A 24,379-nucleotide genomic window follows, 5' to 3' on the forward strand; every position below is an offset into this window, starting at 1 on the left:
ATCCAAAAACTAATTCTCATCTCCACCACATCTCCCGACATCCGATGCCCCGAGCGACCGGCGCGGCCCTTTCTCTTCTTTCATTACCGCTTTCCCCCATCTCTCTCCCTCTTCTGATTGAAGAAAAAAGAGGGATAAGTCGCCGGGCCATTTTATCCTCATATTTGAAACAAACAGAAAAACCCTTCCTAAATCATTCACCTTCCGCCTTTGCAAATTTGAGGTTCCATGAACTTGTTCATGAAAAGTGTCCTTTTTTAAAAACGATACATAAGCACACATTATTATGGCACTCTTTTTATTAATAAAAGTCTATCACAAAAGGGGCTTATGGAAATGAAATGTTGGTAATGTTGATGTGTATGATATAAAGGCTGTATTGTATAATGGAATCAGTAAAGAAATTCGCTGTTGCAGAGTACTCAATAATAGATCTCTTTTCACAAAGTGGCTGCGATTGGTTAATAAAACCTTTGAATTGTATCACTATCCAGACATGCTCAACATTTCTAACAGCAGAATTCGGTCTAGAAAATGATTGTGCCCTCTTTTTCAGGTCTGATTATTTATAGCCATTATTTCGTTGACATATTCTGCAAAGGATTGTTTCGGAATCCAAAGGTTATCAGAAATGGTACAGTGTAAAGCCTGATATGAACTAAAACCTACAATAGTCAATATAATTGGATCAGCATACCTAGACATATCTGGATTATACTCAAAATGAAAAAAAAGCATATTTTTACGATATTACCCAGGAAACTTTAATCACTCTGAGGGCTTCATCTTCAACACTGATTCAATTATAAAGATGCTGGCTTTTAAGTTGGCCTAAGTAAATTTAAATTCCATGCAAACATAAAAAAGTCTCGGAATTCACATTTTTATAGTATGGTGGCAACGGGTTACTCAAATTATATTCTTCAGTACTAGCTGCTAACCTTAAAGTAAGATCAAAGTATGGATCTACTCTAATCCTAACATGTCCTGGGGTCCGTTGCAGAAAGAGTTGCGTTTAAACGCAAGTAAAAAAAACAATCGCAAGTCCGAAATGCACGATGTTGATTGGTCGAAAATCAATTTACGCATGATTTTTAGAGTTGCGATTGATCGCAACTCTTTCTGCAATGGGCCCCAGGTCAACCAACGCTTGCTGTTTCGAATTTAAATTCATTCTTGCACCTATAGAGAAGACTGTCAAGAGAAAAACAAAAACTGCGTAACAAGGTGGGGAAACTCAAATGTCTCCTACCCTTCAAATATGTAAAATAAAATTGGGAAAGGAAGACCAATCACTTCAAGAAATTAGGTCTGAAGTCAAAGGAGGACCCATTTCACCAAAACCCGGTTTTTCTCTTTCAATATTGACTTCAAACCCATAAATTGCACGCCTCACCCCCCCTTTCCCACAAGCAATTCACTTTTCTTTCTTTAAATACTATTCAGACGGCCTTTATTTGCTCTCAAACAAGCGGCCAGAAATTCCCACTGGAATTCTTAGAGAAGACATGAGGTGAAAACACAAGAAGACGGACTAAAGTTGACAGTCGAAATTGTTTCTTTCCTTTTCCTTCTCAAACGAGACTAACATTTGTGATTACCCCGCCCAACTCCTTTCAAAGGAAGATAAATAGTTCTAACCCACATTTTGAGAGGTATGGTTTCGAAGATGACAATTGCAAGCGATGGAATTTCAGTTATTACGACCTCCTTTTCCCTAAGATCTTGATTTACACAAGCCAATTTGGAAGATTGGATCCACAGTTTATTCCATGGCGATTACACACGCACGCGTATGAGAAAGAAATAAAGAAGGTAACGGTTACATCCATGATCCATGGTTACATGAAATCAAGTGTGACAATCACACACTGTTCAATTGTCTCCCTGCAAAGCAGGAAATAAGAACGGAAATACTAAAATCATGATACCAAAATTTCGAATTTTAATTGCAGATTCTGATTGCAACAAGAAAGGATGGATGAGCAGGTAGACTTGACGAGAAAAAAAATGATATTGAATGTTGACTATGCCTTACGATAATTTCATTTTTCTCTTGTAATGTGCATGATATCATATCAGACCCCAGTGGTTTCCACGTTCGATCAGTCTTTTCGAAACAGCGCCACCTGGCGCGGAATCACGGTATAATTTTGGATTTCTCTTTTCCACTCTTTCCACCCTTGAGGAATGCTCGACCAAAACCCATGAGTAAGAACTTTTCTAGAGTGGGTAGCTATTATACAAAAGTTCACTTTATTTAATTCCTTGAGGGCAGGAATATCTTATTTAAAGTGATCGAAAACATAAGAAAGCTACGGAGTGAAGCGGCCGAGCATATCAAAAAGGACTTTGAGGGCATTTTTGTTGAAAAAAATACTACACACATATTTGTGCAAAAGCTTCACATGAAAATGTTAAAAAAATATTGGTTGGATTGTATATTACATACCTTTTGCTGTGTATCACCCAGTACACATTCATTATGTCAAGTACATTATTTGCGAAGAGAGAATGGGGAAGGAAATCATGCTTTCATGATCTCTTCCTGCAGACGGCTTTTTATAAAGAACAATTCAATTTGTTATGATTCATGCCATATAACATAACCTACAATAGTACATTTACATACATAGAGCTTATTACGTCTGCCTTTGCTAATACAATTTTACAGTTGTTTTTTATCAAATATCTTATAGTTTCTAACAAAGTACCATCCATTTGGTGTAACAGTACTTTAATAAGTTATAACAGAAATAACATCTCCCTATTAATAGGCTGTTTGACAATTGCTGCACTATGGTGAAAATATCAATCCCACCTGCCCTAAATGACATTGTGATGAATCGTATGAATTTATCCCATTTGCTCTCGAAATGACATTACTGCTACTCCTTTTAAATGTAATTAATCATCAGCCATTTTATATCATTGTCTCTAAGTTTTTTTTTGTAAATTTGGTTTAGTTTCTTCTTTACCAAATTTCACGCTTCTTTACCAAATTTCACGTGTTTTATGCATTCTTGTCTCCGTTCTGTTTCATCTGCTCGCTCTTTCAACATTTATGCAAATGTTTTTTTTTCAAAAGCTGCAGGAATCATCATTTTTTTCAATGGACTGGCGAAATATTAATTTTCCTATGAGTAGGAATGTTGTGGTTACAATACGGGTTAGATTCATGAAATCAGCATGAAGGAGGAAATAAATGCAAACCGTGTTTTGTTAAACCATCCCGTAGGAAGAGAACATTATACCAGATAAACACGAAGCGGGATTGCGAGAAATGGATAATTCAAGGGTAATTTTCTTATGCATGCTTTCTTTTTAACCTTCCCCTTTTTCGCCGTTACTTTTCGCACATGATATAATCTATGTTGGGAGTCATCACGTCTACTCAACAAGCAACCAATTCACTGACTCATGGCGAACCCGAACAGTACTTTCTGTCCATAGCAGCCAGTGCGTCGCGGTGCAGTCGCTAAGAAAAATGTTGTTCACTCATCAACCATCCGTCCGCCCGCATCAGGTCATTAACTTCATTCATGACATCTTTTCGAGGCGACTTCATCTCCAATGTGATGAACTTTCACAGGCGGGAAAGGCCCATGCACTCCTCCGACACGGCGCGACTCGGTGATGCTGATGATGCTGCTGCGTTGCGGAGGAGCAGGATGAGAGTACTTGCCGGGCTCGGGAATGAGTCTCGGTCATAATTATTCCAGCCCAATGCTTGTTTCGGGCAATCACCGCATATCCTGCGATTACATTCGCTTCGTAGGACCTATATGAATGACTGAGCGCTTTACATTCAGCACGTTTCCTTGAAAAGAAAAAAAATCATCATCAAAATGTTCTCTTAAAAAAATACCCAGCATGATAAGTTTTATTCATATACACTAGGGAGTGCGTTGATTGTACATTGGCAACAATACATACTGTTCTCCCATGGACCTACAGTTGTCGCCTCTTTTCCATTGAATCAATTTGATCGCATGCTCCACCGATTAGTAGTAGTAGCTCGGCATTAATGGTCTATGTATATGGATTCTCCTAAAAGAAGGAACACTTTAAAAACCACCGATTTTTTTCTCCCTTAAAGTTCACTCTTCACGCTGATCTAACCTTGTATCTGCGAACCAGTCGTAAAAATCACTTGGTGTGAAGCACTGGACTTAATAATAACAATAAAAGAACACCAAATCGATGAATGTTTTTTGCATTCTCTACGGATATCTGCAATATTCCAATGTGCGGGAGATGGAAAGGTAAAGAGTGCAAGTGCACTATTCGTCCCTTTCATGCTGGCTTGCTGAGCAGGCATGACACTCAATCGTAAAACATCTGAGAGAAGTGTTCGAAACCAATGACACTATACATATTAGAGACATTCATACAAAACACTGAGACAGAACAACCCTTCGAATGAATATTACGATTAAGTTCAGTTAGAAGAAATAGTGCAAAAGTACAAAGTCTAATGACCCTTGAAGACATTCAGTCTGTCAAAAACTATGTTCATGAGGTGTCCGACTATATTTTCACGTAAATTTACATTAAAGGAAAAGTCCAACCGAACAAAAACTTAATTTGAATAAAAAGAGAAAAATCCAACAAGCATATATATTCACTGAAAAATTTCATCAAAATCGGATGTAAAGTAAGAAAGTTATGACATTTTATATTTTCGCTTACTTTCACAAAACATAAGCACACCCTGATCAGTATGCAAATGAGAAGACTGATGACGTCATCCACTCACTATTCTTTTTTCTTTTGTATTTTATTATATGAAATATTCATGTTTTCTCCTCATTGTCAAGTGAATCAACGATTAATTCCTCCCTGAGCCTGTGGAATTAGCGTTGTTTAATACTATATGGTTCGGTCAAGTTGGTCCTTATTGTCAAATCTGTAAAAACTGAAACATTGTATAATGCAAACAATAAAAAAAAAGAGTGCGAGATGGACATCATCGACCGACTTATCTGCATGTTACTGAGTTGTGCATACCACTGTTTTGAGAAAAATAAGGGAAACTTTAAAATGCCATAACTTTCCTATTCTACATCCGATTTTGATGAAATTTTCAGCGTTCTGCTCATTTTTTCTCTATTGATTTAAATCAACATTTGTCTGGACCTTTAATAACCGGATTGCCTTTATATTGTATCAGACCTGTAAGATAAATCAGTAATGACCGTGACAAAAAAAAATATTGTGTATAGGGGGGAATACAAAATTATATAATTCGAAAGTTTCGATAATATCCATCCTATACGGAATCAATATGAATAAAACGGTATTTGTTAACTTGGTTTTTCAAGAATGATAAGAAAACTGGGTGACATTTTCTTGTAAATAGACGAAAATTATCTATACAGAGATTTTTAATGTATCCAATTTCATTACCCGACATATTTTTAAGAATTTGAGACTGAATATTTTTTTCTTCTGAAGAATGCCGTTTAACTACAATGTGAAAAATAAATTTTATATACAGGTCCAGGATATATTATGTATAGGGCCAACGGCATACGTTTAAGTCCTAATTGCCATAAAGTAGACTTCTTCAGCGACTCTTAACTTTCTAAAAACTAAATTGTCTGGGTTTATTATTAGGTAAGCAGTACCATACAGTCAGTCTGTCACTCTCAAGGTGCGTATTTGAAGCATTGTAATATTCTAAATGTATTTCTAAACAAAAATGTAGGCCGGGAATGTAGGCCTACATCTTTGTACAGTGACACATAATTCTTTTATACTTCATCGTGCAATATGATGGTAAACGAATTGCCTTGCGAAGAAGATCAGAACAAGTTCACAACCAAATTATCCCACTAATATTTCCCGCAAATCTGTGCTCTATTATTTGCCCTTCCACTTCGATCTCGGAGCTGTTTGTTCAATGCGAGTGACCTTTGACCCGATACATCCAATTTGGAATCGTAGCGACAGGGCTTGTTGTTCGTTTCGCTATTTTGCCTCAATAGCTGAGGTCACATAATCTGACCTCTGCATTTCAAGAGCCTTCTCAGACAAGCCCCAAGTAGTTTAGTCGCGGAAGCCCCTTCCAACCTCGCCATAAAATGTGAAAAGTTCAAAATAAAACTAGGTTGACAATCTGGGTCAACCTGACACAATAGTATTATATGTAAAATCGATCATAAGAAGGCATCACGATGGAATGTGCCGGTAGGAGAAAGATTCGGTACTCCAGCTACACCTTGGTGTCATAAAGTTTACATTCTGCGACTACGAGATACACTCTCGGGTCTTGAAAACCATGATATATTTAGCATGGAATAGTGATATGGGGGGTCTGAAAGTCGGTTTAGTTCAAAATCACTCCCTTTTCCCACCGCCTCATTGAAGTTCAACAGCAGCCTATACATACGATAATAATATTTCAGCGAGTACATGCTATAGTAATCTTTATTCACCACCCGGGTATGACTTTTGTACCCACCCTTTCATCCAGTGTCGATAAAATGAAGAATTACCCTTTCTTTTCCAAATAGCTCTACAAATCAAAACGAGACAAAACACCAGTCAATACAGGTGACAAAGGCATCAACCCCAGAGATCTGTAACAACCAGTCGCAAATTTTCAATGGAGATTAAACGGGAGATTTTTTTTTTTGTTAGAATTTTTTTCATCCCAATATGCAATGACGTGGAAGTCAGTGCACTGCCTGGTTGGCATAGCCATAGGTATTTCATGTAGTGATCTGGTAATACCTGGAAATCGTCAGTACATGTTGAATCATGGAAAATGAAGGAAAATTGTCAAAATCAGGTCAAAGAGATACGAACTGACATTCTTGGTAAGATGAAGTTTACAATATCATGATGAAATACCTGGAATGTTTTGTTTGAATAGCAACCTTTAAAGTAATAGAAAACAGTAAAAAAAATGACCTTTAATTTCCAGGGTACCCGGAAGAGAGCAACACTCCATGGGAAAACACAAATCCATTCTGGGTAATTCCCTCTTCGTTTTCATGAAGCTTTGGCACAACCAATACATCACCCGAAATTACAATAATTTCATACTTTTCCGTGAGAAAAAATATTTCAGTTTCTATTTTGTTTTCTATTCGGATATGAAAACCACCATGTGCGAACAGAGTAAACTCTAATTATGTACTGCCAATCAATGCACCTATCTAACACCAGATTCCTTGGTCTGATGGGTTTTGTGGTCTGGGTGTGTATCTCCACAGTTTTAGTATTAGGCCTACACACTATATCATGATTTATAGTACACAAGACAAAAAAGAAGTCCACCATGCTTTGCTTTTCAAACTGAATAAAATATCTTCAGTATCTTAACTCTAACACTAGGGTAACACTAATCATGGGTTCCTTGGCAAACAGTAGTGTCATGATTGTCATAGTGGAAAATCAAACAGATTAAATAACTTCTTACCTTTTACCCTTTTAAAGTCATATGTAAATTGCAGGGTATAAGCTTTTGTGTATCTTTCTGTTTTGCCTTGGATCTAGAGTAGATGTAAAGTCATTGGTCTTCATTGTTATTATCTAGGCATATAACAAAACTGACTTTCTATGGCAAATCTAACTTAATTTCTTTTTTGTGGGTGGGACAATTTTTGCTTGACGCTGCTGGCTCCAATTTCGTTCCACTCTAGCCCTCGCCTAGTTGTGTGAAGTTCATTGCTGATTGATTGAAGAAGAACGTATTCTTTGTTCTGCTACCACCACCGTCTGAAGCAAAGTTCTACTTCTCTCTCATCCCACCATATACAGTACCACCACCAGTGTTTAGACCCGTCGGCCATCGCTATAGATCACTGCCCCTTCTTCTTTTTCTTACAATACTGCTTACAGGTGACCTAATTCCTAGGGTAGGCCCGGTAGGGACACCACTGGAACACAATCGGTGGTGTGGTGGAACATGAACATAGGCATAGCCTGAAACAATTTCATCCTGTCTTGTTTCCACTTTCGAGCACTCTTTTTTTTTAAGTGTACGGATTAAGCGGGTAACAGTCCAGGTATTCTGTTTACACCATTGCTGTAAACAGTTGTGTCTTCTTGATAGACAGGCACAAGAAGAAGGGTGGAAAGTCAAGTGCAAGAATATACAGGAATAACGGGGCTTCTCTATTCCGTCTCTCAACCATTATTTGGCTCATTGTCAACATCATATTTTTGGTAATGACATCGACCCGGATGTGGTGAAGTCGCATGTTCTGACGTTTGAATCACCGTGTTAACAATACTGCGCTTGTAATTCTGAATCACGGTAGCAAACGTGCAGCCTGTCACACTTGACCATGCTCTGCGCCTTAACTTCAGAACATTGTTTGTTGAAGGAATAGCTTGACATTATTTTTTACCCCAATTATAGGCTTGATCAGAGACAAAATGTCAGCTTGTGGCTGTAACACACGTCCAAACTATGGGCCTTTATACGTAGGCCTAATTATAATAAGCTAAAAAATGAGCTACAATGCACGTTGTGTTACCGACAGTCATGCATTCTGTATGCCTTTCGTGTATATCGCCCCATTTTTCTCTCGATTTTTGTGTTTTCATCCCCTAACTTCCTTTTTGTCTTGCTATTCTGTTTCACAGCTTTGGTGTCATGCCATCACGTCTACTTTCAGCAGGTGGTTTCCATGCAAGTGTTGAGGGGTGGGGGCCCTCGACCCCAACCTGCCCGGGCCGCGACCAGGGGTTAATTCCTCAGATTTAACAAGTTGCACGATGGGATTACAAGAGCGAGGTAAGCTGATGGCTTTCAGAGTTCTAACCCAATCTCTTCAGTTCTCTCTTCCCCTCTATCGTACCAAAACTCTCTTGTTGCGCCAGGGAAAATGTGTCAAGGACTGAAATATGAAATTTGATCGAAGAAATCTATTTCGGGGCGCATTTCACACCCGAATAAATATTCTGAGCCCAAATATACGAGGAAAATAACTACCAATATCATCGTTTTAAACCATAAGGGGGCCTGAACATTATCCTCAAAGCAGTAAAAAAATAATATATGAACTATCACAACTATTAAGACAATTAAGGACACTTCTTAATCAAGAATTAAGAATTGACGTGCGGAAAAAAAAAGTTTGCATCAAAATCTAGTTCAGATCGACGATTGTTACCAAAACATAAACAATGTCTCCTTGTAAAGTAGGAAGGTCAACGAATGTAAAATGATTCATGAAGTAATGGAATATTTTGTTATGAAAACTAATACTACCCATCATTGCAACCATTTGACTGTGAAGTGTACGAAATGGTCGGGACCTTCTCTCTTTAGAGAATAACGTAAACCATAAGTGAACGCCAAGCAGTTAGTTATCACAAGGGTCATGACTCATATAAACAAAAGCCACACCAGCGAGATAGTTAGAGTAATTTTATTTAAACAAGTGCTCAATTATATTCGCTTCTCATCATACTTCGCTTTTGAAGTGAACCTTCGATTCCAAAGGTGTATCCAGTCTTACACGATGTCAACACCAAACAGAATTGCCATTAACTATGAACACTATCAAACATAACCAGATTTTCATTTCATTCAATCATTAAAAAACCTAGTTACGTTTGGCTCTTATCATTGCCAATTATTAAGGCAAACGGTCCATCTCCATATCATAAAAGGTGAAATGGCTAAATACTGATATTATATAATCTTAAATTTCAGTAGGCCTATTCATTAAAAGGGGATCAATGAAATGTCACAATTTTTTAGCATATGACTGCACGAAAGAGGTGAAATGAAAATAAGACATGTGACGACATAACGACACGAATTCAGCATCAAAACTTAACCATGAATTAAAACAGCATCTCTTATTTCCCAAAAGCCCAAAAGAAATCAGGCGTGAGCACTACAGAGACGACAAAGTTCCAGTTCTGATGCAAAAACATTAATATTTATACTCGTAATTGGGTATAATTAGTTATTTCATTTATCTCATTAGGCACGTCTGCGATCTAATCGAATCTTGCGCACCACACGAGGATGCATGCTTGGGGCTAAAGTGGGCTAAAATGTGACAGGCGGTATCAGGAGACGTATTAAAGGTCAATGCTAGGATGGGAAAGGAAAGCAATATGGTTCCGACGTGGAGTGTTTTCTACTGTTTCATTGCATTTGGGATTCAACCCCCCTTCTCCCTGTTCTCTTTCACTTTCAACGATTAAGGTGATTACTCAACCCGACCTTTCAGCTTGCAGGAATCTGCATCAGGTGCAGAGAAAAAAATCCTTGATTGTATACCCTCTCGTTATCCCGTCTCGCCTTGATCTTTCTTTTTCTTTACCGTCCTATTCAGCTCACGGACTCGTTCATGTTACTTTATTATGTTTCAGTCGGCCTGCACTTGAAGAGCACGGGAGAAGTGGCTGCATGCCCCGGGGTGCATCCTAGTTCGTCGGGGTTCAGGGAAGGCCATTGCCCCCGCGACATCATCAAATGCATCTCACTTCTCTCATCGACAGCGAGATGGGAGAATAGCAATGAGAGGAGGGAGAAAGAGAGAGAGAGAAAGGCTTCGAGAGAGATGACAAGATGGAAGATGAGCAGACAGCAATGATCAAAATATAAAAATCGGTCTGCTCAGAATATCCTGATTACACAATCCTTAATTTCTGATGGTCGGGTCAGAATCGGCGAAGAGAACCATGACAGTATAGACATCTCTATCACTCAGAAGCGGGCAATCACCACAGAGCTCTTGAATTGCGCAGTCGCTTACCGAGATCAATTTCTATTGAACGAAAGCGGAGAAGGTGGATTTTCATATATATTCAGTCCGCGCAATCAGCGGTTCCTATCAAAATGATTTATGGTATGGCTAACAAAATTGTTCCTCCCTCCCTTTAACCGCCGTCCACCTCTGACATTATTTGCTACCTGTGCGAATTATCTGGCTGACATTTCGCGCATCGGGGTCATTTATCAGTTTTAATTCAACTTCGATTGCCAACCATTCCCGACCGGAGATGAGGAGATGAACAAAATGCAGGTAAAGATTTAGCCACAACATTGAAGGAAGCTTAGGATTGAAATGGGGATGGATCGGAGGAAGGGAGGGGTGAAAGAGAGTAGAGTAACCTTTCATTTAATAAAATATTTTGGTAATGGGAGAGGCATATTTCAGACCATGACGTCCTGGTATCTTAAAGACAATTAACTTGGCTGAGGGGCCTATGGTACATTCAACAGAAGTGCTATATAAACATACTGACATAGGCAGTCATGTGTAGTGTAATGCATTATCAAAATCAGGGAAAGAGCAGATAGCGCGGGGGGGGGGGGGTTGCCAAATTTTAATTAGGCCTACATTTTTAGAGGGCTTGTTATATTAATATTTTCATGCTTTAATGAATGACAATTCCCTGTAAATAGCATTTTAATATAAATATCTCCCAAGATGATAATTCATGTAGGTTGATGGGCTTCATGTACATCAGCTAAAGCTTCAAGTTCAGAGAATGCGATGTATCGTGCTTGAATAACGTTTAGCCACCCTGTATTAATGTTTTTTTTTTTTTTTTTGAGAGACCTCACATTGTTAGATCAGTGTCAAGGTTGCTCATTATTTCACTTAAATTGCTTTTTTAAATCATTTCTATCAGTAGATCATGTATTCTTTCTATAGGAGGGCATGTAATACAGATTTTCAAGGAATACATTATGGAAAAGAATTTTATCACGATGAGAAAGAGCAAAAAGAGACAGTTTGTGGGTATTTTATAGTCCATGTCCATCACAGGGAAAGTTGTTCACATGTGACATCACACATCTTTGTCACATTGCCAATGTCAGGATCTCCATAGGCATTAGTGATCGCAATGTTCAAATTCTCGTAAGTCATAACTTTCTCATTATTTGTCTGATTTTTCTCAAACTTTCTTTGATCTTATTCTTTGATTTTTCTCTTTCCACACAAGCCCAATTGTTCCAAAGGTTTCATTCCCCTTTAAATGTTTGGTGAAACACAGAGGAGAGTATTAAAATCAGGGGGAAGCCTGCAGACGAAACATTGCTAGATGTTATTTCTTTAGACATGATAATGGTAATGAAAGATGTACATGTTCTACAATAAAGAATATTTTGAACGAGAAGGTAGTTATTGTAGAGTTGTGATTACAAGATAGAGCAAGGAAAGGGTTGAAGCAGACCATGCAGCATAAGGACACCAAGAGACGAAGGAGGGCCACTCTGTAAACTCACCTGACGTAAAGAGTACAATTGCCTTGATACAGCTATACTCTGCCGAGTCCACGTGTAACGCTTTCAGTTTTTCAACTTGTTCCTGGAAAATACGGATATGGTCCATGAAAGCGACCACGCGGTCAGCCGACATCGGGCTGGCGTGGAGTCCCGATGCAGCAAGGAGTGGGGCGACGTGGAGTGGCATTGAACACTGCGACGCGTTGAGAACGAAGAGCTCACTCCAGCACATTCTGAGCAGGGCCACCTGGTCGGTGACTTGGAGGTCGGGGAAGAAAGGGATGTTGCGAGCCCACTCGACGGCGCTGAAAAGAAGACGGGCTGCGAGCTCGCAGATGTTGTCGATCCCCATTACCGAGTTGGTCTGCATACACTGGGCGTAACGCGACGTCGGGTAGGGTTCAGCTCGAAGTAACAGCGAGATGTAACCCGAGAGGAATGTATGTCCTTCGAAGCGCCCATCCAGGTACTGACCAGGGCCCGGTTGGGTCGGTGGCATACGACCCCTCTGTACAGCTAGGTTAAACAAAATGAAACAAAAACATGAAAAATCAAAAGCGCTGACGTCAATAAATCAGTTAAAAAAATAAATCCGTAAGTACACAAAGTAACTGAAATAGACGTGTAGGCCTATTCTTATCGTGGATTCAGAGAAGTTGAATTTCAATTTCTTCCAATTTTGTCTAATGTCAGCCTTTGTATACATGATATTGACTGTTAAGATGGAAACACAATTTTGTAATTTTCGTTGAAATTTATTCCCCGTTTGCATAGAAGCAGATGTAGGCCTAAAGTACACACAAACTACGCTCTCTCATAGTTATGATTCAATGTCCCGTAACATGGATATACAGTTGTGTGTTTATTTTTCACCATAAAGATAAATGAGCATGCATAAAGAGAAATAAATTGACAAAATATAATGTTACACAGTAGGAACTAAGCATAAACTAAAATTGTTTGAAGTGCAGAGTCCCCTAATAAACATCGTACATGTAAGTAACTCGTTTAACTACAAAATGGCGCGAATTAAGCATTCATAAACACAGGGGGGATAATTAAACAAATATTAAGATAATGTCCATGGACATCGTTCATGCACCTCAGATATGAAAGTAATTTTGAGAAATATCATTATCATTTACATTACTTTGGAGAGATACAAATCCTTCATATTCTTCTTGAATAATAATATATGAAAATATTGTTACAAATTCGTATATTTAAAGGTACTGAATTCCAAATGTTATCGGTATTGGTTTCCATCATTATGTTAAAAGATGTTGTCATGATCGGAAGGGGGCAAGGTACGGTGCAGAGATTCGAGATTCCTGAGGTTTATATCATTCCTCTCCTTGATTTCTCCATCGTGAAATTGTACCTTGACACCAAAACCAAAAGAGACATGCTGTAATCAATACTGACTGAAGCAATTAATCTTTTGAGTTCCCAGCCTTTTCCTTGAAAATTCGGGTCACTTTCTTTCACGTGCTATATATTTTTTTAGATCTCTGAATTATAATACAAGTCGGCCTACATCCAAACTTATAATCATTGCAAGTATCTTTGCGACGTGTTTCGAGTGCTGTACATCTGGGTTTCCTATCTGCTCAAACAGACTGATTTCTCGTTTAGGTGGGACCTGCCATTATCACGAATACATGTTAGGCAAAATCGCTAGGTCAGCACACGTCAGCCGGTGAGAAAAAGAGAAGTTGGCTAGACTTTTTTTTTCATTTTCCACCAACTGTAGGGAAGTTGTATAAACCAGAGCCGTGTCCGTGCTTCCATACGGGCAAGCAATCATGGATATACAGTGGGATTTTATGCTCAGTGTTCGCGCCATTATCCAGTAGAGAAATTTAAAGGTCAAGTCCACCTCAGAAAAATGTTGATTTGAATTAATAGAGAAAAATCAGACAAGCACAATGATGAAAATTTCATCAAAATCGGATGTAAAATAAGAAAGTAAGGACATTTCAAAGTTTCGCTTATCTTTAACAAAAGAGTTATATGAACAAGCCAGATACATCCAAATGAGAGAGTCGATGATGTCACTTCATTCACTATTTCTTTTGTTTTTTATTGTTTGAATTATACAATATTTCATTTTTTACGAATTTGAAGATTAGGACCTCCTTGCCTGAAGCACAAAATGTTCAAATAATGGAATTCCACGTGTTCAGGGAGGAATGAAACTTCATTTCACATGACAATGATGAGAAAATCAAAATATTTCATATTTCAAACAATAAAAAAAAGAAATAGTGAGTGAATGACATCATCGACTCTCTCATTTGGATGTAGCTGGCTCGTTCATTTAACTCTTTTTGTGAAATGAAGCGAAACTTTGAAGTGTCATAACTTTCTTATTTTACATCCGATTTTGATGAAATTTTCAATGTTATACTTGTTGAATTTTTATTCAAATCAAATTTTTGTTGGGGTGGACTTGTCCTTTAACGAAAAATTGAGCTGAACTTGCAACGAAGGTTGTTTCAAGTTGAAACATGGAGCTACTATGATGGTACCAAAAATTTACCACAGACATGACAGGGCAAAGCGTTTACACTCCATATCAGTATTAATATTCATAAATAAATTTTGGATAATGATATTATACTGATCGTGGTTTCATGGACTTACTAGATTATAATAGGCCTATTAATCATGAATGCTAAAGTGCAATTATTTCGGAATGCTAAAGTGCAGTCTTTCGTACGAGGGGGGGGGGGGGAGGGGGTGAATATGATGGAAGTAAATGATGGCAAACAAAAATACAAAAATACATATTTACATGTGCATACTTGTACGTGTAAATATGTTCGTGAAATGAATTATGGGATAGGTAATTGTGTATACTGGGTTCGTGAAGGGATTGGGGTGCCTGGTATTGTTTACCCGGCCAAATGAATGTTGTTATAACCTGTCAAACTCAGTTCATTCTGTAAGCATCATTCTTCTTTCGATAAAAATAAAATGATTAAAGCGCTATCAACTCCCATTTCCTTAATGCGATACTCAGTGATAGAAAAACATGAAAATACAAAAAGGGGATAGCCCAGATCAGTGAGATAGAAAAACTTCATGCCAATATGAAGGAAAAATTGTGAGAAACCTACATCACAGCTGGTAAAAAAATAGCGAAGTTCCGATATTAGGACTTTTTCTCCCAACGAATTCGTTACTGTACATGTACATAGTTCTATTGATAATCTCATCTCGACTCATTTCAATATTAGATGCCAATATAACATAAAGGCAGTATCATCTCGGAATTGTAGTAGAAGTACTATTCGTATTGCTTAGGGTGGCAATATCAGGAATTGTATAGAGCCTAGGGACTGGCAATGTACCAGGATGGGTGAAAGCATATATTGCACAGCTAATACAAGACGTGCTTGCTTGATACATGCTTGATGCTACAGACTAGGCAAGTTGCATTTGATGTTCCGAACATTTTGCGACCAAGGTTTGCAATCATCTTTCTGTCATTCTTGTGATGAATCAGTTCAATTAACCTTTCAATCCATCCATAGATCCATGATTTTCAAAGGGATATAGTTCAGATCAGTTATCATTATAAATATGCTTATATCATACACAGCAACCATTTAAAAGCAAATTCACATTGATACCTTTAAGGAAAGATCACCACAACGCGGGACCTATCATACGTTTGTAAACCTCATAATATTAGCCAAAGTCAATGCCAAAGGATGTTGGAAATATCGTAGGTTTATTATACCTAAGTGCATATCGATGTTAATAAAATCTGGTCGGAATATCTACTACAGCATAAACCTACATCATATACTAAGCATGAATTATGTTCTATTGGTTGCCTTATGTTTGGTTAGTCGGTTATCTGTGAGGTTAGAGATTTTGAAAATTGTGGTTTTGTAAGTTCGAGCGATTGTTGGCTTTGCTCGAACTTTTCACGCAGCCTACAAATAGCAGTGCAATTGCAAACTCAATCTCGAGATAAATGATATGTAGCTTAAACACCGCTCCCATAATTTCACTGTGCCTTTCCGACACGGACTATTTAAAACATATGCATCTGCGGACCATTGGACTGACACCCTGTCCCTAACATAATGTAGGCCAACACCATCTTGGAAACCCCTCCCGCTGATGACAGTCATAACACTCGATGTTACCGTAAACTGACCTAAGGTCACCAGACTGCAATTGACCTCAAAGTGACCTTACAGTTCTCCTTTTTCGTTCCCTCCCGATGTCACCTTGTCAAAATGATTCATGTAGTAACGATAAATAATTACGGTTGGCTCACCCTGGCCAAGCAGGTTAAAGGAGCCCGTTTTTTTTATTCTGCGACGTTTCAAATATGATAAACATGATCAGCGTTTTAGTTTTACTAACCCTCGTCAGCAACGGCGCCACTCAATACGGCTACCATTTCCAGCTGTAGTATCGGCCTTATAAAGACGGCTCGTCATCACTTGCTACAAACTAATAAATGTAACCTGATACTCCAAGATACGTGTTTGTTCACTGGCTAAAGAAATAAATTGTTTCATATTATTGGCTGAACTATCGGATAGTTAATTGGCTGACCTATCGTCAGGTTAACAGACTCTGACTAAAAGAATCCCAACATGTAACGGATCAATTCAACGATAAATAAGACCCCCCCCCTTCCCGCGCCAATTCAGTATCCAACCATGGAGCTATTAATGGTAAATGCCAGTTGTGGTAACGATATCAAAATGAGTAGGTACAGAATCCAATGAAATGACCACCAAAGTGTCTGTTTGTATAAATAAAACATATGTGCCAAAGGATTCTGGAAGAAATTGTGTAATTGCTGAGAAACCAGCAAATAACCAAATGATTCGGGTAAAAGCGTCGGGCCCGACATTCAAAGCAATAACTATACACTGTCCCACGTGCGCTTATCTGTGTCGGTGATCTTCAGTGTGAACTTTTTCAGCGTAGATTTCAAGATTTCACACAAAGTTAAGTTTATGTAACTGTACCAGATCTAGCTCCTCGATGATCTACTGACAATAAAGCCTTGTTTACAGACTTTCTCATGAAATCAGTGTTTACTGCAACTACTGGCATTTCTCTTTAAACACAGATAGCTCCATGATCCAACCATGATCCAACCATGGACCAAAACATGATACGTACAAGCATCTGAAAGGGTAACGCGAAGTGTTTCGCAATGATGAAAGCATAAATCTTTTCTGAATTTTTGAAATAATATATTTTCTAGGTAGGCCTATAGAACTGATCAGTCATTATCAGAATGGAAGCCAGCTACTCCACAATTAAAAAATAAATAAATAAACATAAAAGAGAAAGCAGTATTCTGACGTCTATGATGTACGACTACGAGAAGACAACTCAAGCTTCTCGTGCTGAAGAGATTTATTCTATCACTTGGGTATATAGATTAATCGAAGACAGTATACAAGATATGAACAACTATGTCCTTGGTTTACTTTATTGGTAATATAGCATTTCTTTCCGACATTTATCATGGCAATGCCCAAATATCACATACACACACACAGGCACCTAAACCTAAGATATGGCCTAGCTACATGTACATAACCCCTGTTGACACATTTAACCATTCAATTCCGAACTAAACTATCAGTCAACAGTCTCCCTTTTCCTATTTTCCATTTTGCCATGTCTGCCGAGTATGAAGTGCAATTCATAATAATTGTGCCACACTTGGCGAGCCTATTATCGCCTTTTCTTTCTCCCAGCTCTATGACTATATGAGAGTCAACAAATGATGGGGGACAAAGATCAAGATCTTCTGCACTTTGAATTATACCCACATAAATAGAAAATGGGTCATCGCCTCAATGCTGCGATGTTGCAACAGCCCTGTACATAATTCATAATGTTCTCGACCGATCTCCAACAAGTCATCTACTTTCCCATGCCTGGATGCAAATGAGGCTAGATAAAGAACGATTTCAATTGTCTGGGCCAGCCTAGAAATGCAGCTGAATTGATACGTGTCCCAGATAACACACCTGACCTATATAATTGGTATTTACATGCTTGTTGTTTGTGCATTTCCACATGATTTATTTAATGCGGACAATTACTGGGACGAGTCTGCCTAAATATCCCCTGTTCATTGGAGACAGTGCACTACCCCCACCAGACAACCCTTGTTAACCGGGACTTATGAAAATAGGTCATCGTAATGTCATAGATGGTCCCACGTATAAGCTTTTATGTTCACAAATCAATAAGTCGTATTTCGAGAAATACTCAAATATCATTCATCACTTTGGAATAATGTCCATTCATTCCAAACATATGTTTTAAGGCATTCTGAATGTATAAGAATCATACTAGTAATAGAGGTAAATTCGTGATCACAAAGTGACGAAGCCATTTCCGAGACAGGAAGTAAATGCCAAGCATACAAAGCAAAAATATCCGAAGATTATAGATTTTCATGTCCTTCATGTTTTTAGTGCCCGGAATAAATCCATTGTACAGTTCAACAAGTGAGTCCTGGAAACTCTTTAACGGGGAATTTCTTTTAATTTCTTCATCCGACCAAAGGTTTTTGGATTACTTGGCGACGAATGGCTCTGCAAGATGCAGCCCGCTCGTAAGAGTTATAATTGCTGACCTTGGTTATTTTTTTTTCCAACTGTGGAGTAGAACAGGTGGACTTGTCACAGAATGATGGAAACCACGTTAATATAACTGAAATTCTCTTTCATAAGAGTACTTTCTATCCCAGCTTATCACTACAAAGTGGGTCGGATTTGGCCGAGTGGTATTGAACAGTCGTTAGAAAAACGAATTTTCCGATGATCGGAGATGGCTCCAGAAAGGGAGAAATTCGAGCGCCTGTCTTGCTAGTTTTTGTTAATCATAACAAAAATGATAACGATATTAATAATAGTATTAATAATCATGAATCATGAATTTAATTTTCACACAGTGTCAATCAATAGCGCTTCGAGATATATAGTTCTATGCTTGATGTAACCCTTCTCCAATCTCCACACAACACTCTGATTCGTCAAATAATTTCCACGAATATCGTTATTTTCGTCAGAATTATCTCAATCATTAAAACAAAATGAAACTAGAATTTCAATTCGTCATGAGGACGAATTAGGTAGGTGATCTGTCTCTGATTCTCCTCATCATGAATACAATCACCATGTTTATCCTGATAAAGTGATCATCATGATGAAAAATGAACTGTTATTCAGAAAAGAACGTGTTGATACTCTTGAAAAATGTGAAGTGAGAATGGGAAAGTTTTTTATATATGAAGAAAGGGATTTTAATCTCTTTATTGTGCAATATTTTCATTTTTAAACCTTATAATTCTCATAAAAGGACCGACCATGTGCCAAATGGTGAAAAGGAAAAAAAGGGGGAAAATACTTTACCCTTGGGCTCGAACTCGTGCACCCATGACGACTTGAGAAGTAAGTCTGATGCCTTACCGATTGAGCTACACTATTTCCCGTAGACTTTACATGTAAGCAAAATACGAGAATCTGAAACTCGATTTTGCAAGTGTAATACGGCCATAATTCCGGCATCTGATCGGAAAATGAAGGCACACTTGCAAAAGCTTAGAATCTCAGCAAAAACATATCTAAAGCTCAGCGAAAGTCAACCAAAAACAATGAAGATATAGCTCACAAAAGAGAAAAAAGGTAAATCCAGTTTTGAAAAAAAAGACATCTCCCATAGAGATAACACGCAAAATAAGCAAAGATGACATGCTTCTATAAATTGTAATTTTTCAGGATGATCCGTTTCTTGAAATGAAAAATTAAGCAATAGATCAGAAAAAGGATGATCTCAGCTATAACATATCGAATATTGGGCCAAAATCGACTACTAACAGAATAAGACTAAAGATTCAAATTTTGATAATTACACGCAAAATGAAAATTTCGAGTTCAGACGCCATTTTGATGACGTCATGACATTATCGAGTATTTATTCGAATAAAGAAAAAAATGGGGGTCAACGGACATTCTGAGGGGCTATAGTGCATTTTGGATGAGCATGTTTTTGCACATATAGATGTAGGGCCTATGGTGAGAGCGCGCGCGTGCTGTAGACTTTGATGGAGGCTAATTCCTTTATTACTGATAAAATATTACTTATAAATAAATATTTGAATTTTCCTTTATTCATTTACTTTTTTTTCAAAGAAAACAAACGTTAATAATATAATATTTATGATGGCGAAAATAGTAAAATTTGACTGGTTGCCAAATAAAAATAAGACTCCCCCCCTCCGATCGTAGACAGTTGATCAAGGTATCAAATTGCTCAGAATTATATCATAAATGCATTAACATTAAAAATTACGGTGATTCCATATTTCGTAATGCCGTTACGCGCGAGAACGCGCGCAAATATTTGAAATATACCTAAATCGTACTCTACTTTGGTCAAAAAGTGATTTTGAGCATGTAACAATTTTATGCGAGCATACGTGCGTGTTGTGACCTCTATATGACCTTTGATGACATGGACAGTTGATCCTAGACCTGAAGTTTATATGATGTAAGTATGATTAATTTTTGATAATTGATAATGGAGATAATTATGATTTATAATGTGAATTTACAAAATGGCGCCTTGATGACGTCACGATGGCCTTTGACCGTGAATTCGTTTCATACATGGCATGGCATAATAGATCTGCATATCTGATGAAATTTTGAAGAAAATTGATGGAGTTTTGGAGATTTTGTGCTAACAAGAAAAGAGTGGAAAATGAATATAAAGAAATAAATAAAAAAGGAAAATTCGTACGAAATTGATAGTTCTGTCGATTGACAGATCACCTAAATATGACAAAATATTACATGTTCATTGGCATCAATCAATTAGAGATTTATCCAGATTCATCAAGATTTATTAGAAAAGTAGAAGCGGTGCCAGTGAGATTCGCTGTATAAGCGTTTCTTCTTTTGCTTTCTTGTTATAAGGTGCCCTTTAGGCTGCTAAAGTTTAGCAGATGTGTCCATATGTGATCTTCTTTGATGCATTCTTTGTAATCAGTTAATAACTGATAACGCTGCATTTACTTTTATTTAGGATCTTTTCGTGTATGCACTGTTTCCCTAAAATACCTGCCTAAACCATGGACCTACTTTAGAAGTGTCAAGTGGGAAGGTCCCTTGGTTTATCACAGGAGATCAAGAGAGTGAAACCCTTCATAAATGAAAGAAATGGGCGCCCCAAACACCTAAAGTGCAATGTGACGAAACTTCAAATAAACATTTCAGACCTGTAGACATACAAAATATACAGGGCTGCTAATACATGGTCCTATACTGTTAATACGAGAGGGGCTTTTGCCGGGATTGTCTTTCCAGGGAGAGGGGTAGGGATAGGGTATTCCGCCAGTGCCTGTTGACCATCAAAATGTGTCTGGTATCAACTTGTCAAGTTTGTTTGTGCGATGTGATGTGCACTTTGAGAAGGACGAAGAACAGGGCTGTGAGGTTCAGGAAAGAGAGTCTCACAGGCTTGTGTAACACGGTTCTTTGCCATTATGAAAGTGTTTGGTACCGAACTGTATAATGTAGAAGAGAAGCAACAGCTCCAATCATACTTTTAAAAATGCAACAATTCTCCATGCTACTCACTAAAATAACCACGGTAACAGTCAGATTTACCCTATATTGAACACGCTCTAGCATTTATAAATAATTATGATGACAAAATAATGACCAATATACCAATATTGTATATCACTTCTATCACTTCCATTGGAAATTACTTTCAGGTGGGTAGCTTTAATTAACGTTTACCAGAGACACTGCTCCTGAAATATTTTTAAAGAATGTATTGCCAAAATGTCACCCCCTACACGCAGGACTATAAAAGATGCGTTATGGAAAGTGATGGGGATAAAAGAAGCATGCACCACCACCCCCCCACAAAAAAAAAACAACAGCATATATATATGATGATGATATGATGATATCCATGACAACATTACATTCTGAAATTACCCTCACCAAATAACTAGTCCTACAGTATTACGCTATCACTAATTGTTATTGACTAGTACGAAATGGCGCAAGGTATTTTCACATACCTTGTCCCTCGGATGGGAGGTTAAGTTGAAGGTCCAAAGGGTGATGGGATACAGTGTTTCTGCCTTCTCAGCATTCCCGGTAAAAGAATCACCATATGAAAATAAGAAATACAGGAGAGACTTGAAAATAAACTTGGCAATTTCCATTTGACATGGGTTTTTTTCTTCTTCATGGATTAGTGACCGAATAGCAAAATGAATGATCGTCTGAGAACTCACTCTCATTAATTATCTTTAATTAATTATCGATTTCTAATTCTGTTACTTGTGAAATTTTTGGATTATTTGTATATGATAGGACCACCAAAATATAGATCAGAGACCTATTCTGAACACTTAGCGTTTAAACGTTATATAAAAATATATATTACATAAACAAACAATGCCATTTCGCATTCTCTTTCACTCTATTTTTAATTGCCATACTCTGCCTCAAGTTTTTCTTTCCGAAACACAGTCGCAAGTTTACTAACAAAAGAATAATTACGATTTTGATTTCTTTAAGCATGTCAAATTGACTTTTAGTTAAGTTAAGTAGTATCAGAGGGAAGATTGTTACATTTCATTCTTTCACTTAAAAAACAATGCAATTCAAAGTCAATCAGAATAACCCCAGGAATATTTGGTATTCAGTTAAACTTAAAGATAACTCCTTTTGAAATGAGGGAGCAGGAGGAAGCATTGCCCAAATTTCTTGACCGATTCCGATGAAGAAACAAGTTACTACATTCGGGGTAATGTCTGGATATATGAGTAAACCGACAAGTCCTTCTCCGCTCCAAAAAAGAAACTGATGTCATCTCCAAATTCCAGTTTAGTAATGGTAAAAGTATTCGGGATTTTAAAGAAAAACAACAAAACATTTCCGATTAATGCTAGTGCTAGAATATGGATCTTGTGAATGAGCATGGCTATAGAATAAACTGATGTCTTGGATAAATCGCAAATTCATGTGACAAAATATTTTTTTGTTTTTCCGAGTATTCGACAAAATGGAAAAAAAATTTGAGTTTACCTCGTGGTAATTGTTTCAAAAGGAAAGCGATGGGACAGGTGTAGTGAAAACCAAATTGGCCATTAACAATATTTATTTTCCTGAATGTATAACTTCTAATCTACCGTTGGGTCACTTGGGTGCCTCCCCCCTCAATTCTACCAAATGAAGTAGTCTCCCAATCATAAATCGTTGGGTAGATAGTAGAGACCAACAAATAACAAATAAAACAAAATAATCAACTTTGGCTAGTCACCATTACCACAAACTACAAGAGCCTAATGAACCCTAAAATTAAAGACACTTTATGGCACGTCTTAACAGCAGTATACATATATTCTATTTCACTAGTATTTTATCATTAAATAAATGTTACTTGACATCTGTGATTTTGTGATATCTCTAACAACTAATCATTTTGTTGAAATAGCCATACATGCATTCTATTCGCCCTCTTTAATGAAAAAAATAAATAAAAAGAGGGGAAAGAGCAATGATTCATATCACATATTAGTTCTCACGAGAGCTAACAAAGAGAGAATCAAAACTTGATATATCAGTATCACGTCAAAAGTTGTTTCCTAACTTATTTGGCACATATAACCTTAGGAATTAAAATGGAAAGTGAAACACATTCTAATTATCTTTAAAATAACATTTTTCATTGCAATGTGTATTCACAAATAGTCAGAATAGAGGAGAGGTTTCTTATATTTTCATAATAAAGTTTAGACCAAGATAAGTTGTCGCTTTCTGAACAAAATAATCTCCTTTTTAAAACAATGACGTGTTTTAATAAAATCAACATCATGATTACAGAACACAGTGATCTTATGGACTTGTTTCGTTAGAAGGCATGAACAACAGTTATTAAAAATGCGTAATATGAATTTTCTTAATTGGCTATATCCAAGTTAGTGTACAACTGGAAGAGTTGACAATTTCATTTACATGGAACATGCATTGGTATTTGATATTGAATTATTGCTTCTGATATTATACAACTAGATTTAAAATGAAAGAGGCATGGAATGTAACCGAATTGAATGCAAATAGCAGCTTCCTGATTACG

General features: G+C 37.4%; 1 protein-coding gene across 2 annotated transcripts in view; it reads right to left on the reverse strand.

Moving 5' to 3' along the window:
* The window catches only part of LOC121415384 (nuclear receptor subfamily 2 group F member 1-A-like), a 54,649-nt gene that overhangs the window by 13,277 nt on the left and 16,993 nt on the right, over positions 1–24,379 (reverse strand). Inside the window, exons 3-4 of one of the 2 annotated variants that reach the window (XM_041608581.1) lie at positions 22,314–22,376; positions 12,215–12,730 (exon numbers count right to left, since the gene is read on the reverse strand). In XM_041608581.1, the coding sequence (XP_041464515.1) occupies positions 12,215–12,730; positions 22,314–22,376 (579 nt within the window). The remainder of the gene's footprint in view (positions 1–12,214; positions 12,731–22,313; positions 22,377–24,379) is intronic. The other variant, XM_041608582.1, reaches the window with a different exon arrangement.

Source organism: Lytechinus variegatus, chromosome 5 (genome assembly GCF_018143015.1).
Source record: "Lytechinus variegatus isolate NC3 chromosome 5, Lvar_3.0, whole genome shotgun sequence".
NCBI classification, from domain to species: Eukaryota; Metazoa; Echinodermata; class Echinoidea; order Temnopleuroida; family Toxopneustidae; genus Lytechinus; species Lytechinus variegatus.